This window comes from Limulus polyphemus, unplaced genomic scaffold, assembly GCF_000517525.1.
Source record: "Limulus polyphemus unplaced genomic scaffold, Limulus_polyphemus-2.1.2 Scaffold415, whole genome shotgun sequence".
Classification (NCBI taxonomy): Eukaryota; Metazoa; Arthropoda; class Merostomata; order Xiphosura; family Limulidae; genus Limulus; species Limulus polyphemus.
Genome location: NW_013666025.1, coordinates 18,904 through 33,941, shown reverse-complemented (window position 1 = coordinate 33,941; position 15,038 = coordinate 18,904). Strand labels below are relative to the sequence as shown.

At 30.1% G+C, this 15,038-nt stretch overlaps 1 protein-coding gene across 1 annotated transcript in view; it reads right to left on the bottom strand.

Moving 5' to 3' along the window:
- Positions 1-738: 738 nt before the first annotated feature.
- Positions 739-15,038, bottom strand: part of LOC106458091 (protein LSM12 homolog) — a 16,345-nt gene continuing 2,045 nt past the window's right edge. Inside the window, exons 2-6 of the mRNA XM_013917547.2 lie at positions 12,263-12,413; positions 9,160-9,293; positions 8,670-8,779; positions 6,240-6,369; positions 739-3,776 (exon numbers count right to left, since the gene is read on the bottom strand). Coding sequence (XP_013773001.1) covers positions 3,672-3,776; positions 6,240-6,369; positions 8,670-8,779; positions 9,160-9,293; positions 12,263-12,395 — 612 coding nt within the window. The 5' untranslated portion in view covers positions 12,396-12,413 and the 3' untranslated portion in view covers positions 739-3,671. The remainder of the gene's footprint in view (positions 3,777-6,239; positions 6,370-8,669; positions 8,780-9,159; positions 9,294-12,262; positions 12,414-15,038) is intronic.

The window sequence follows — 15,038 nt, the reverse complement described above, 5'->3', positions numbered from 1 at the left end:
AAAAGGATTGTGCCAGTGTTAAAATTAATAGAAGCATCAGCTCTATCATGCATTCACAAACTTCAAAAACTTTTTAATTTATTTTAGATCATGCAGCAGAAGCAGATGGAAATGATCAGTAAAGAGTTCATTTATTTGTTAGATACAGCTTCCATACAGACTGCCTTCTTTTTCTTCAACACCTGGAGTTTTCCCAGTGCAGTGTTCCATGTGGTTCCTCTGTGAATGACTTGTTGACAGATTTTTATTACTTTTTTAAACAATTTCCAGCCTAACAGCCCACAAAAAATTTTTTAAAGCTCTTACAGGTAAATCTATCACACTTGACTGTTTCACTGTCATGATTGTTTTGGGATTTTCATATCAGAAGTTACTGCAGAACCATGCTTGCTAGTTTTTTTATTAATATTGCAGTATGGATGTGCCAGGTTTTAGAGCTAGGACTGATCTACACTAGTCTCTTGTAGTTTGTTTCACAATTCTTAGACAATGGCATTATTTTTTTCCCTTTGCAATCTTAACCCATTTCTATATCCCATATTTTTTTCTGCTTTTAATATCTGATTTCCAACAACCTTTAATGATGACAGCCTCCCTTACACATTGATCACTTATAAGGAATTTCTTTAAAAAGAAAAAAAAAACTTTTTTTTCTGTAACAGTGCTAAACTTGAATATTTTTTTGGGGTTAGAAATCCCAAAATAAATTATTACACTAAATATTAGGACAAAAAAATATTGAAAAGAATGTCACTTATAGTTTATTATAGAGGCAAACGTTTTTTTTTTGAAATTCTTACATCTGAGATTGTTTTAGACTGTTGGTATTTTAGCTAACCTTTTTTTGAAAAAGAAGAAAACTTAATATTTTTGACAAAACTAATATGTTTCAAGAGTACAGATACATTTATAGAAAATAATACAAAATACTTTTCATTAGAACAACCAGGCGTTTAAAAATTGTACAAGATTGTGGCCCAAAAATACATTGGGCATAAAATATAAATCAAAATTTCAATTTGATTACAAATAAGACAGCCTTACAGATTTACTTCCATTCCCACAAATTCACTGAAAAAAGAAATCTTCTAGGGCTTTATGTAAAAATAAAATGATCTCAGTTTACGATAATTCATAAGAACAGTAAAAGTTCTGAATATTTTAAAATAAGTTCTGACGTGAAACACTGAACTATAAGTTTATTGTCTGTGAAGCAGTAGTAAGTCATAATCTGAATGCTTTGCAATCCAAATGAAACAGTCTTCCTTTTATGCTTTTAACTGGAAAAAAAGGTTTCAACTGAAACTATATCAAGCAAACCTCTCTTTTTAGCAAACTGTAGATTTCAAATTAGTCAGTAGGTATACAAGAAAAGGTTAAATTTCATTCTAATTAACTGGAACTTCTCCCTCCACAAAGTTGTATGGAAATTCTGAAAGATTTTATCTTTATTTTATGCTTCTTATCTAATAAGACTGCAAAATTGCTATTTACAAGAAAAAGATCATGTTAAATAAATTAAACTATACAAGTATATTTCTTTGACAGATAAAAAAAAGTATTAAATAATTAAGGGAATGTAGAAAATAATTTTATCGGCAAAACAAGAACAATAACATTGTTGAAACAATGCCAAAAAATAAATATAAGCCTGGTAACAGAAAAATTACATGGTCAACAGTAGCAGGTTTAGCTGAACAAACAAATATTTTTAAAATAAAATATAAAAAAGGGCAAAACATAAAAATTGTTCAAATCTGTAATACGTAGTAAGTTAGTAAATTTTCTGAAACAGAAAACCATTATCATGAAGTTGTTGAATCCTCAAAGTGGATAAAATGTTAAATTACAAATTTAAAAACATATACTCTGATATTTAAAATCTTTTGAAAACAAAATAAACAGTAACTATCATAAAATCCCTGAAAACTTTTTTACAACCTGAAACAACAAAGTGTTTTTATTGCTGTGATTGGTATGTTTAACACCAGCTCTTCTGTTGTTCAGTCCTCAAAAAGAGCAGTCTACAATCTTCAAACAGATTATCTGTTCTTACCTGAAATACAGGTAAACCTGTTTGAAACAAGATAAATCTAAAGCCATTTGTTTAGCATGGACAGCCAAGTTATCACCTGCATTCAAGTACTCATTTAATATATTACACACAAAATCAGAAAAAATTTACTTTGCATGTAATAATATGAACAAAATATTTTAGTACAAGAAACAGTTTTGAAACAGAGAATCTGTCCTTGGCCCCATTGACAAATACCATGAATATCTGACAGAAATGATGTATTAGCAACACCTCTACAACTGAATTAATGTTTCCAGACTTTGTGTTGATGGGCATTATTTAAAATAAATACTCAATAATGCTCTTGTAATATCGTTAATACATGACTGATATACTAAAGTGAATTTAACTCTCTGTGGAGGAAATGTTGTTTAAATAAATACATTTTATTTAATAATTTTTGCTACATTTTCACTTTCCTGTGAAAGTTACAAAAAATCCAAAATCTTCTGAATTCTATCACTTTGCAGTAATATCCCATAAATTTAAGTTACCTACTAAATTCATTCTTCTGTTCTTATCAGCATAATGTTGTGATTTGGAAATAAATTTGCTACCTCTACAAGTAAGTTCTAACAATATATTTGAACCACATTTTCTTGAGTAAATCTTTTTTTTTTTTTGGCTCTATAGTAAAATTATTCTTCAAACTACATACTTTCAAAATATTTAACGCCAGCATATGACTACTTTACTACTTGAAAACAGCATTCAAAGTCTCCACTTTAAAGATCACCATTTCATGCTGTTTGATGTATAATATGACATAACCTTTGAATACATATGATGAACCCTAGTGATGACCTGTAATTTTCTTTCTTCGCTTTAGGTTTTTTACAGATATTAATATTAAAGAAAACTGACAAATTTCATATGAATATCCTAAATGTGTGTTATTATTCCCAATTCTGCTATTCTAAACATGAACATTAACTAATATTCCCAAAATATCTTACAGATATGGTGTGTCTTGTATTTCAATATTAATTTATTACATGGCTCTTGTGTGGTTAATTTCACTTATAAACGTAAACTTGATTTACTTAAAGGCTATTAGTTTTAGCTTTGTTGATTTCTATAATATTTCATGCTATTCTTCACACACAGAAAATTGTTGTACCTCCACTGTCACACGTTTGAAACAGTTTGACAGCTTCATATCAACTGCTATATATAACTCTCCACAAACATGCTGTCTACCAAGTTGAAATGTAATCATGCTGTGTACATGGATTTATTTCAAAGACAAAAGACAGTTTTTGAGGTATGTACAATTCAAAACTTGTACAATGGACTTACCTGGAGTTGTACAGATACTGATTTTACATCAAATATAAATTAATCAAAAAAGTTGTGCTTTGCTCATTATATTAAATCAACTTTATCCAAAAATTGCACACAAACTTTAGTTTAAAAAAAAAAACATTTAGAACTAGCTTGTGACAGCATTTTTGTAGTAACAAATTAAAGAACAGTAACAGTATGTGGAAATGTATCTGTGGAGAGAGAAGACCAGAAATTTAACCACCCAATACAGGTAAGGTTTATTTTTTGAGAAAGTTGAAATAACAGTGAAGTAACAGTCAGTCTTAGCTTAGGGAGAAGTCAGAGAAGGTTGCTGCTGTGGAGACCGGGATGGAGCAGCTTGTGAATTCTGCTGAAGTTGTTGTAACTGTTGATCTTTTACATGTTTCTCTACCTGTTAAGAAAAACACCAAGGTTAAAATATACTTCTGAGTGCAAAATATTCTACTAGTACAATTGTGTTGTTTTTCCTCAATTCTGTTATACAAATTAACAAAAAACGTTTATTAGTTTATCTGTGAATATACAAGATTACAAGATTGTACTCCAATTTAATGATACATTACCATGTTTCTTTATCCTTCAAGTTACCATTTACATACCATTCACAACAGATTGGGTCCAATGTTGCACTATATTGGGTAATTTTATGTTTTTATCAGTTACAATATTAACTCTAAACCTACAAATATAGGAAGAAACTCACTCATTTCTTATATAATACCCAAAGAAAACCCAGCAGTAATTAGTGAGATTAACTGCAATATTGATGGTAGTTTTGTTTAATCTTATTTCTGTAACTGATAGGAACAGGGACAAGAGAGATCAAAGTGAAAATTTACTGAAAGCAGCCAAGGCAGAAGGGGTCTGTGGCCCCTGGAAGCTATAAGAGTTTTCCCACTCAAAACTGCATTACTTGGTACACTTGACACCTGCTACTCAAATTTTAATGCAACTGACCTTTTTTTTATTCAAAAAAAGATGTCCTCGCATATTTGAAAGGATTTTACAAATTACTAATCTGAGTTTAGGTGAAGATGCCTAATAAAGTTCAATTCCTTTAAAAAAACGTGTGAAAGTAAAATTCTACTGCTATTAATAAGTTCAAACATTTACTGAAATTAACAATACTTGTAGCACAATAACAAAGCAGAAGTCCAAAGATAACACTGTGTTATGTTTGGCTCTTTATTTCTGGAAGTTTAACATTTACCTACCCTCACAGCTTGTGGGAGAACATGCCACAACATTGTAAAGTTTAGCTGCAAGTTCCCTCATTTAAATTAATAAGGAATAATAAGTTTAAAAGTGAATTTTTTTGGAAAACTTCATATTAAATATCTGTATTTCTTTGCCACATTATGTTATTATAGCTTACTTTTAACTGTCTTAAGTATAGCCATACTTCTTTACTATCTAATTTACCTTACCATGCTGAGTTTTTTAACTGCCTTGCTACACCATGACATTACATAGGCCTAAAGTGAAATAAAGACACAACAACATTGCATACTGATATCAGCCCATCAAATGTATAATTTCAAAACACAAAGTCATAATTTATTACTATGATCAATATGTAATTATTTATTTATGCAAATTTACACTTTTAAACTTGCATGATGTCACAACATATAATGTTAGTCAGACTGAACATTTAGGGCTTTACTGATTTTCCTTCAGCTATATTTACATATTAAATAACAGAAAAAAAATGTATTGTTACAGATTTCAAATAAGTGTGTAATATAAAATATATTTAATGTTAAAAATAATCCCACATTTTCACCTTTACAGCATTGACCAATCTCAAATAATTACACTCCTATACCCTCTGAAACCACTCTTGTCTTGACCAAAAGTAAATAAAGAAATGCCAGATGGCTATTTACATGACACACATTAAAATAAGATCTTTAAAAAGAAAAAAATAACACACAAGACAGTAAACATCTACATTACATCTTTGAAATACTAACTTTAAACAAGTCTGTTTCCAAAGAAAGTCTGTAATCCAGAATCAGGGCTATCAAAAATAACTTTTACAAAGATACTTTAGAAAAAGCATTTAGATACAAAAGATAAAAAAATTTAAAATCACTAACACGCTGTGTTTGTTCATTAGGTTTCTTATAAAGATACATAACGGCTACTTGTGCCAATCATCTCTAATTTTGAAGTGACAGACTCGAAAGAAAGCAGTCAATTGATGCCACCTACCACCAACTCTAATTTAAGGTAAATATCTATCCAATTTAGTATATGTAAATCATGCAAGTTTTCATTACTCCATCCCATATGTTTATGACAAGCAAATCCACAAATTCTATGTAATAAGCTAAAAAAAAAACAAGAACCGAAACCAAAAACACCTACTATCACAAGTCAATTTGTAAACCTACAATTTATACAATAAATACATGCAAACCAGTTACCACAACGACTATTTTTTATTATTATGTTTTTGTGATGTTTGGGTTCTAGAACGATCGATCATGTCACAAATGCTCTAGAGAAATATATAGCCAATGGTTGTAAAAATTTTAAGCAAAATGTGATTCGATTTCAACAAAAATGATTCACTTACGTAAAAGTACCTATGACATTTTGTGAAAAATCTGTAAGTGATGGAGAAAAATGGATATCATTTTTGGATTCAGCATACAGGAATTACTGCAGAATATGTAAAAATTTCAAGACAATAAAACCAATGGAGGCCTATGTTATCATAGAGAAAGTAAAATTGGTAAACAAAGTGCACAATATGGTATCAATGACTAAACCATTCACAATATTGTCTTAAACGAGTTTGAAGTTACATGGTGAAGCTAAATAAGCAAAGAATAATAATACTCACTATTTTCTTCACATGTGTTAAAGCATTGTTATCACCCTTTCCCTTGCAATCTTCAGGTCGATAGGGAGGACTGATGGTAACTTGATTCATCACAACAATATTCTTTCCTTGCCAAGTCACTTCGTTTATGCTGTAAGTACAAATAAAAGCTGTTTTAAATGTATACATGTATACAAAATGTGAACGATATGATCACTTAACATTTTTTTATTTTTTTTTATGAAGAGGAAGACTGACATTTCACTGAATACAAATTTGTAAAATATTTTATCAAACATCTTAAAGTTTAGCACCCTGGTACACAATCACTTAGAAGTTATGGATAATTTTTTGTCTTTTTTTTTCAGCTATTTACAACTGCCTTTGAAAAAACTTTCTAATTACTCTCTGTAAAGTCTATACACATATTACCATGTCTGGATTTTGAAAAAGTAGAATTAGGAATTAATCATTTTGAATTTTTTTTGTCTTTGTTTACCAAATTCTATTCAGAAACAATCATTAAAGATTTGAACTGTCTTCTGCTAATTTTCTTTTAAAACTTTCTCTCTCTCATAAGCTATTGGAAAAGAAAAACTCATAGACAGTAATGTCCTGTTAGGAGAACTAATAATTTAATTTATAACAGCATTGTTTCTTGCCCTCTAAACCCCTGCAGTATAATAGGGTATTAAATGCTAAAACTTCACATGCATTTCTAATTATTTTTACATTTGTGTTCAGTGAAAAGTTAACTCATAAAAAACATAATAATGCTGGTTTATTATTTGCCAGTTGAGAAACATACAAATAATTGTATTTCAATAAAAAGTAAGTTAGGACAGAACAAAGAGAAGAAAAACTAATGACAGATATCAAAAAACACAATAACGGACTAGAAGCATTTTAAAAGAAAATTCTTTATTAAGAACAGTAAGACAACAGGATCTAAATGTTTAGTTGCTCCCATTAAAATCCAAGTATCTGTAAATTCTAAATATATTCTTTGATGCTATGTAATTATTTTACTTTTTTATAGGGATGTACAACTAACCCCCTTTACAACCATTTAAATTTTCATTTCTTGAATAATATATATTTGCAAGAAAAATAAATTGAAGCAGCTGTTAGTGGAATACAACTGACTGTCTATGCAGCACTCATAATGTAATCAAGTTAATGAGGACAAGAAGGTTATACCAGTTTTCACAACTAAATGTCATTAATTAAAAAAAATCCAATAAATAAAAAATCCATCAACAGTAAGTGAAATGAATAACTCCAAGAAGAATGTTTAAGATTTCCTTAATAAGTTATTTTAAAATGTCAATTATCACAACTAAGAAACTATGCCCAATATCACTCATGATGTCAATCAAAACAAAACTGTTTTGCTAGAATGACAAGAATAAAGCAACAACAATAATAATAATAGCCAAGTTTATTACAAGGTGGGAAATCTTCAATGTATTAGATCTCACACAAAGTGTTTTAAGAACAAAATCAATTTTGTTTTTTACCTAATGTTTACAGATTTCAAAAGTGATTAGCTGTTTATTTTAATAAAATGGGGGTTATTGATCAGTTACTCAACAATACATAGACTTGTCTGCTGATGCATCTAGGTTTTTCAATTTTTCCTTTTCATTGTCATGAATTAATAAAATCTTTACCAGTATTATAATTAAATCCAACTCACACATGACTTAAATTTTATAAATGCTAGATTTTCTTTAGCTACTTGTAGGTATTTTTTATAAGCCTATCCTGAATGGTTTCTAAAATCAGTAGGCTTGTTGGAAACAGGAAATTTTCTTGTCAGAATGTGCTTAATAACCATAAAAGTAGAAATTTACAATAAATGGATTAAATACAGCTTTTTTTTCCTGCCATACTATTGATGCTGCATTGAAAATCTCTACTCTCATCTTTTTTCCTATTTTTGTTACAAATGGTAGTTTTAAGTCAAATAACAATGAATATTAAAGGAGATTTACAAATAACTTTTGTCTCTAATGTACAAGCTGGTTATTAAACAAATTTTTAAAGTGAATATTCAAAACAAATTATAATGTGAAATAATATGGATTAATCATTGTTTCCCCCTTTTTTTGTTCATCTAAATGTTCGTTGAGAATATGTATTTTATGTATATATGCACGTGTACACATTCCTTTTGAAATGTAAAAAAAACAACAGCTGCCGTTACATAAGGGCTTTCTGTCCATCATCTGTCTGTTGCTTTTATTAATCTTAGATGTAGCATCATAAGTCACTTTGAAAACTTCATGTAGCTGTTTCTTTTTAAATTAAGTGACTGAAACAGAGCAATCACATGAAAAATATTTGTTGTACAAAGTTTACAACAACAAATTCACTACAGATTATGATAGAAAATTATATCTTAACTGTAGAGAGAAAGAATGGGGAAAAAAAAGAAAGCAAACTCACGTTTTTGTTATGGCCAAGAATAACTTTAAACCTTCTGGGCTGACTCCTGAAGCCAAAGCTGTGCGAAGTCTTTGACGTTCTTCTATTTGAGCATTCGCTCTATTGTTCAACTATTAATAAAATGTGGACCATTACAAACCTTTTAAAAGTCCCATTAGCAGACAGAGCAAAGCTCCAAATTAAGTCCATAAAGTATACAAGAAATATTCCATCTTTAAAAAAAAATTATTGTTTATATGTATGTAGGTATATATGTGAAAAAAGCATTAAACAACTGAATTAACTCACAGGGGATTCTATAGATCATCACTTTCATGACATATTAATAGGCTCATTTCATTTGGAAATTTTCTAGACATTCAAAATAAACTTTACACACATTTATTCTGCTTTAGAAAAATTTGTTTCACATTTACTTATTAACAAAAAAATAATGATAAGGCAAGTACAGTTGACAAAGCTTTTTAAGACTATTTCATAGTGTACTTACTTTTTCTATGTTCAGATGAGGAAGTGGAGGGGGATTGCTATTAGCTTCTTTTTTCACAACTACATCTTCTACAAAATTCAAGTTCACTATGTTGATATCACTCAAATTACCTTTTCCAGTACTGCTTGGACATTCTGAGTTCAAGTTAAGATCATTTCTTATATACGTTTTATTAAAATTGCCAAATTATAAGAATTACAGTAAGCTTTCTGATTTTTCAACCTATATTATACTTATAAAAACAAATTCCCAGTTATATGAAATATCAGATAATTTTTCAGTCTAGAAATGTTTAAAAAGAGTCCTTATTTTGATAAAAATAAGCAATGTGTAAAAATATGGGATCTGAAAAATATTAACCAGATATGTTTTTTGTAAAACTTTACAGCTTATCTGCTATTTTCTCTACCCTTACCATAACTGTAGTGAAATCATCAAGGCAGAGTGAAATGAAAAGTTGAAAAACATGAAATAAAATTAAATTTTCTTCTCCTTTGAATGGGCATTCTATTGAATTAATGTTCTTCTCAATTTACAATTTCCACTGTTAACCTTTCTACATCTATTTTCTTTCATTTTATGTTTTTTTTATTTCTGTAGTTCCAACTCACTTGAACAGCAATCCTGCAATCAAACAACAATAAATTACAGCAGAAGATCAGTAACATGTTTTGTAAGCACCATGAGTGAAGTGTGTGGCTCATGTGATCTTTGTTTTGTTCAAGCAACTGATGATATAAATAATACCTAAACCTGTACTAAGTCTTCCATACCCCCCAGCTGGCTTGATGAGCTCTTATTGGGTGAAAGGCCTTGTCAACACTGGATATGGCAGACATAGCATGGTTGACATATTTATACATATTCTCCATTGCTTTTCCTCATAAATTCTTAGAATTTTGGCTGGTATTTATATTCAGTTGGTCAGCACTGATAAAGAAAATGTAAAAAATAATAATAATTGTGTAACAGTTTTGATGGGATTAATAAAATTAACTGAACATATTTTTCTATGTTAACATTCTGGGATAAGTCTTTTTTAATTTTGTTATAACTTTAAGCCTAAGCCCATTTATCATGAATTAACCTACACCATACTGAAAATTTCAGTACTTAATTCCCAGTTCAAATGTAATCAAATAACACAGTAAATCTTAAATGTGAGGTGATGTTTTTGGCAGTTTAAACATCATGTTTCTAATGTAGACGTGTCCTGAAATTATGGTCTGTGCTTGTCCTTCAGAATACAAACTAGAGATAAGATGCATCTCTAATGTGTGACCTTTGATCAATACAAGAATGAACATGAGAACAGGGTTAGAGAAAACCATTCAGTTCATTTAGGTCAACTTTCAATCAACAAAGCAATTAACTTAAAGACTGAAACAAAATTCAGTGTAGCCCCTCACATATCCAAAAAAGTTTAAAAGAACTTAAACTTAAAGCACTTATGATTTCAAGCCATCCCACTAGTTTATAATTCACAACAAACAAATAACTTCATTAATGAAAATTTGGAACACTACAATCCAAAAAGCGAAAAAAATCAATGACAAATGATAACAAATGCCCCAAAATAGAGCCTCAAGGGACTCAATTAGTCACACTGTCCAAATCTCAAAAGTGCCAATAAATTTATCACTACTCTTTGCTTTCAAGTTTTATTCATTTTTAAATTTGAGTATTTTGATAAGTATCCAATATACTAAATAGTCTTTTGCAATGTGCCTTATCCAACATTTCCTAAAAACCAAGATAGAATGCAGCAGTCAAAGACCCCCATTCAACAAAAGGAAGCCTTATCAAAAATATTAATCCACTTTCAAATCCATGCTAAAAATTAAGTGACAAAAATTTTCAAATGCTTTTCTAAATGTCATCTAACAATAGATTCTAAGATCTTAAACATAAGTTAATAGGCTCATAGTTTACTTAACTATCCTTTTCTTTTGGAAAATAGAAATCATGTTGGCAATTTTTCAATTGTCAGGAATCTTAGAAGACAAGAGATTCTTGAGAAATAAGTTACACATCCTAGCTCTTAGCTAAGCTGCTTCAAAGTTTTAAATATATCTTGTTAGACCTAGAAGATTTATTCAGACAAAATTTTCCTAGTTTTCGTAAAACAGGTTCTTCAACAGCTGCATAAACTTAAAAAAAAAAAAAAAAAAAAGTTTCACTTTATAATAAAATGTTTCAGCTTGGTAATCTCTTCTTCTCCCTCAGCAGTATAAGTATTTGTAAATTTATGTTCTTTTTCTCCTTAATGCAAATACAGAAGGTTATCTTTATAATCCCTTAAATGATGAGTGTTATTTTTTCTTTGCTTGTACTATAGGCATAAAAACCCTGCAAGACAGTTTTGGTGTTCTGACCTAGGATACTCTTATAATTTTTTAATTTACACCTTTCTTAAACAGAGGAAATTTTTTTGATATGAAATAGAGAATTTTACATAGCATAAAAGAGCAACTTCTTTTATTCCCATCATTAAATTACACAGTTTATTATTTATTTGGGTATCCATGTATAGTTATGAACATATGAAAATGTGGGGTGAAAGAAAATTATTATCATATTATACATAATATTAAGTCAATTGAGATCACCTTCTTACCCACAAAGAAAACCAACAACATCAATAATCCAAGTTAAATATAGCATTTCAGATCCATATCCAGCTACAATATACATTAACCTCATCAAACAAACCATTCTACAATCTCATTAATCTGAATGGAGAGAAAATCTGTCGAAGAAAATATGTGCATCTTGTCTTCCAAACTTTAGTAAAACTAACAGTATCTTAGCTCATATTTCTGAACAACAGTAGTAAACGTAATTACACGCTAGCTTTGTATTTACTCTACTGAATGAGCCCAAAAAATACGCCTAGGCCTTCTAATTGTACCAACGGCTAATAAATATGATACAGCGTAGCCCATAACGTTATAACTACTAAACTAGTGAGAATATGAGTTTCGTATTAGTACACTAGTGCTCACTGCGTTGTACTTGTACTGTTGTAGGTCTACTGACTACCTATTGTGAACCAAAAGTGATATAAAGAATAGTTAGTTTCCTTCCTTATAGAAAAGGATACTTAACATGAGCATCTTCGTTTGATGATCAAAAGCCACAACTTCTCCTTCTACCTTCTGACTGAAACATGTTTTGCAAGTGATAATACTACCAATACTAAAATACTCCCCGTCCTCCGCCATACTCACTTTCATGTTGAGCCACCTATAGTTCTAATAAAGAATTTTCCTGACTAAAAGCATTAATATAAAATAAAATTTATTCAGTCAAAAACCATTTACTCCTGCGTAGACAGTTAAATACTACCCCTAAAACAAGTTATTATATTTTCAAACAATTCTAATAAAAATATTGATTTTACTATAACATCAGTAAAATAAACATGGTTTGTGCCGTATATCGTATCTTGAAAGTGCAGAATCTTCAATGCCTGAAATAAAGAAATAAAAGCATAATATTTATTAGTAATTAGTACAACAATTATGGCCTAATCTTCCATATTACAGTAAAATACCTGCTTCAAAAGTAATGCTTGAATGCTTTGAAAAGAAATACTTTCGCTTAATTGTATAGTATTGTTACGTCTCTGGTCGTTAGTTAATTTCCCGTATAATTTCTTTCCGATGAAACTTTAGCGACACAAGTCATTTCTGAAATAAAACTAGTTTATTCTTTCTCAATTCAACTTTGCAATACACTTAAATTCCACAGCCAATTTAACTTAACTAATTTTATAAAAACACGTTATGATTCACAGGGAATGATTGACGCACTTACTTACTACCGCGCTTGACTCATTTGTCCGTTTCTGTCTGTCTGCAATTCTATTCCGATTAATTGTCTGGCGCACTTATATACAAGAATAGAGGGTGTCTAGCAAATACTGGATTATTCGTGATGTTCCCCGATCTTTCTAGAAGGCATTACGTGTTACCAGAGTCACGTGACTACCGCTGTCGTAACAGTATTCTCTAGTGCAATGATTTCCACAAGAATTGTTAATAAGCTGTATTTTCGACGTTTTAATTTAAATGTGATATAGAAGCTGTATGACGCTGAATTAGTTTCAGAATAACTAGAACCTTTAGAAATATAGTGATCAAAAGACTGTACTAAGTGTCTAGTAAAAATACTATGTTATAAATACGATAAGTAATGAGAAGGGAGTCAGTCAGTTTTGTTCAATGAAGTATTTAGCTTAAGTGAAGTACTTGTATCAGTGTTAGTTATCACATATATTCAGTTGCTCAATCGAATAGTTGTGAAATTTTACAAGTAAGTTAATTTTTGCTTTACGTTAGACGTATATTGCACCATTAGCGAGGTATTTCTGTTTGAACGTCATTGTAAAGTCACTTAGGCCCACAAGTTACAGCACTGAACAACGCTAATAATGAAATAAACTAATTTTTTAATATATTATATGAACTGCACTTAGCCTGTTGTTACCAAATAATTCAAAAGAACCAGCCCAATAAAATAACAACGTTGTGTCAAGTTATGTCAAAAGTGGGATTATTTTGGTGAAAACAAAATATAACTTGGCTCAATTTCAGCAAGTTGACGTGCCAACTAGATTCAGAAGCGAGATTTAAACGTTACTGGAAATTATAAGATTATGAAAAGAGAGCCAATAAGAATGAGACAGAAACTTGAAAGATGATCAAGAGATGAGAATGTAAGAAAGGAGTTGAAAGAGAGACATAATATTTAAATAAAAATTAAAAATGAAATTAACTCTGAATAAAAGCAAGAATGGTGAAGCATTTGGAGATATACAGAGGGGTTACAACAATAAGATTGAAAAAGTACAAAAAGCATCAAAAAAGCAGGCAAGGCTATAATGACAAAGTTGAAGAAGTAAAAAAAGATATTATTGAGGTAGAAAAGAACATCAGTAGCAGAATAAAACACTTGGAAAACGAATTGGTGAAGTGAAGATTAAACCAGCCATATTCCTTTTGCATTTGCTCAAGAGTTCCAACCTAAAATACCATTTATTATAAAATATGAAATAGGAGAACTTATTTAGTCTACACCTATTACTAATACTCCTGTGCCCTTTGTTATTACAAGGCCTTCCTGGACTACTTCAGTCTTGACATTGCCAAATGAAGTTCCAGAATTTAGCTGATCAGTTCAACATTGGCAAACCGAGTAATAAACTGGCTATAATGGTAAGGAACTATAATAATGATACCAGGCTCAGTTAGAAATCATTTCCAGAGTAAACAGATGGAATAGTGAACAACAAGCTGTTTATCTTGCTGCCCATTTTAAAGAATTGGCTTTGACGATATTAATTAACCATCCAGCTAAGAGCTGTAACAATGGTCTAGCATTGATAGATGCTTTATCCAACAGGTTTGGAGTGATGCAATAAAAAGAAATATCCAGATCAAAGTTCTGGAACAGGAAATATAGGAAAGAAGAAACTTTTTTCTCGTTTATTATAGCATCTGGAAATTGCTCATATGTCAATAAATTCGTCATTTGACAAGGATATGAAAATTAGACTGAAGCAAAGTAGGTGTACATCTTTAAAAGAAGCTCTCCATTTTGTGGTGGAAATTGAATCCATTAAGGTTGAGGATAATCTATTAAAAGCACCATCTAGTTGTTGTGGGATCATCAGATCTTGTAGTATTGAAATATTAACTCCCCCTGATTATAGTATAGACGAACTAAAATAATTAATCAAACAGCTAATTACACAGAAGAGGTGAAATAGACTATAAAAAATAGATGTTTAACTTGAAAGTACATATTGTGAGGAACTGCATAGAAGTCCATATAGAAACTTGTACATGCTAGCTTGAGACTTGAGAACAAAAGCC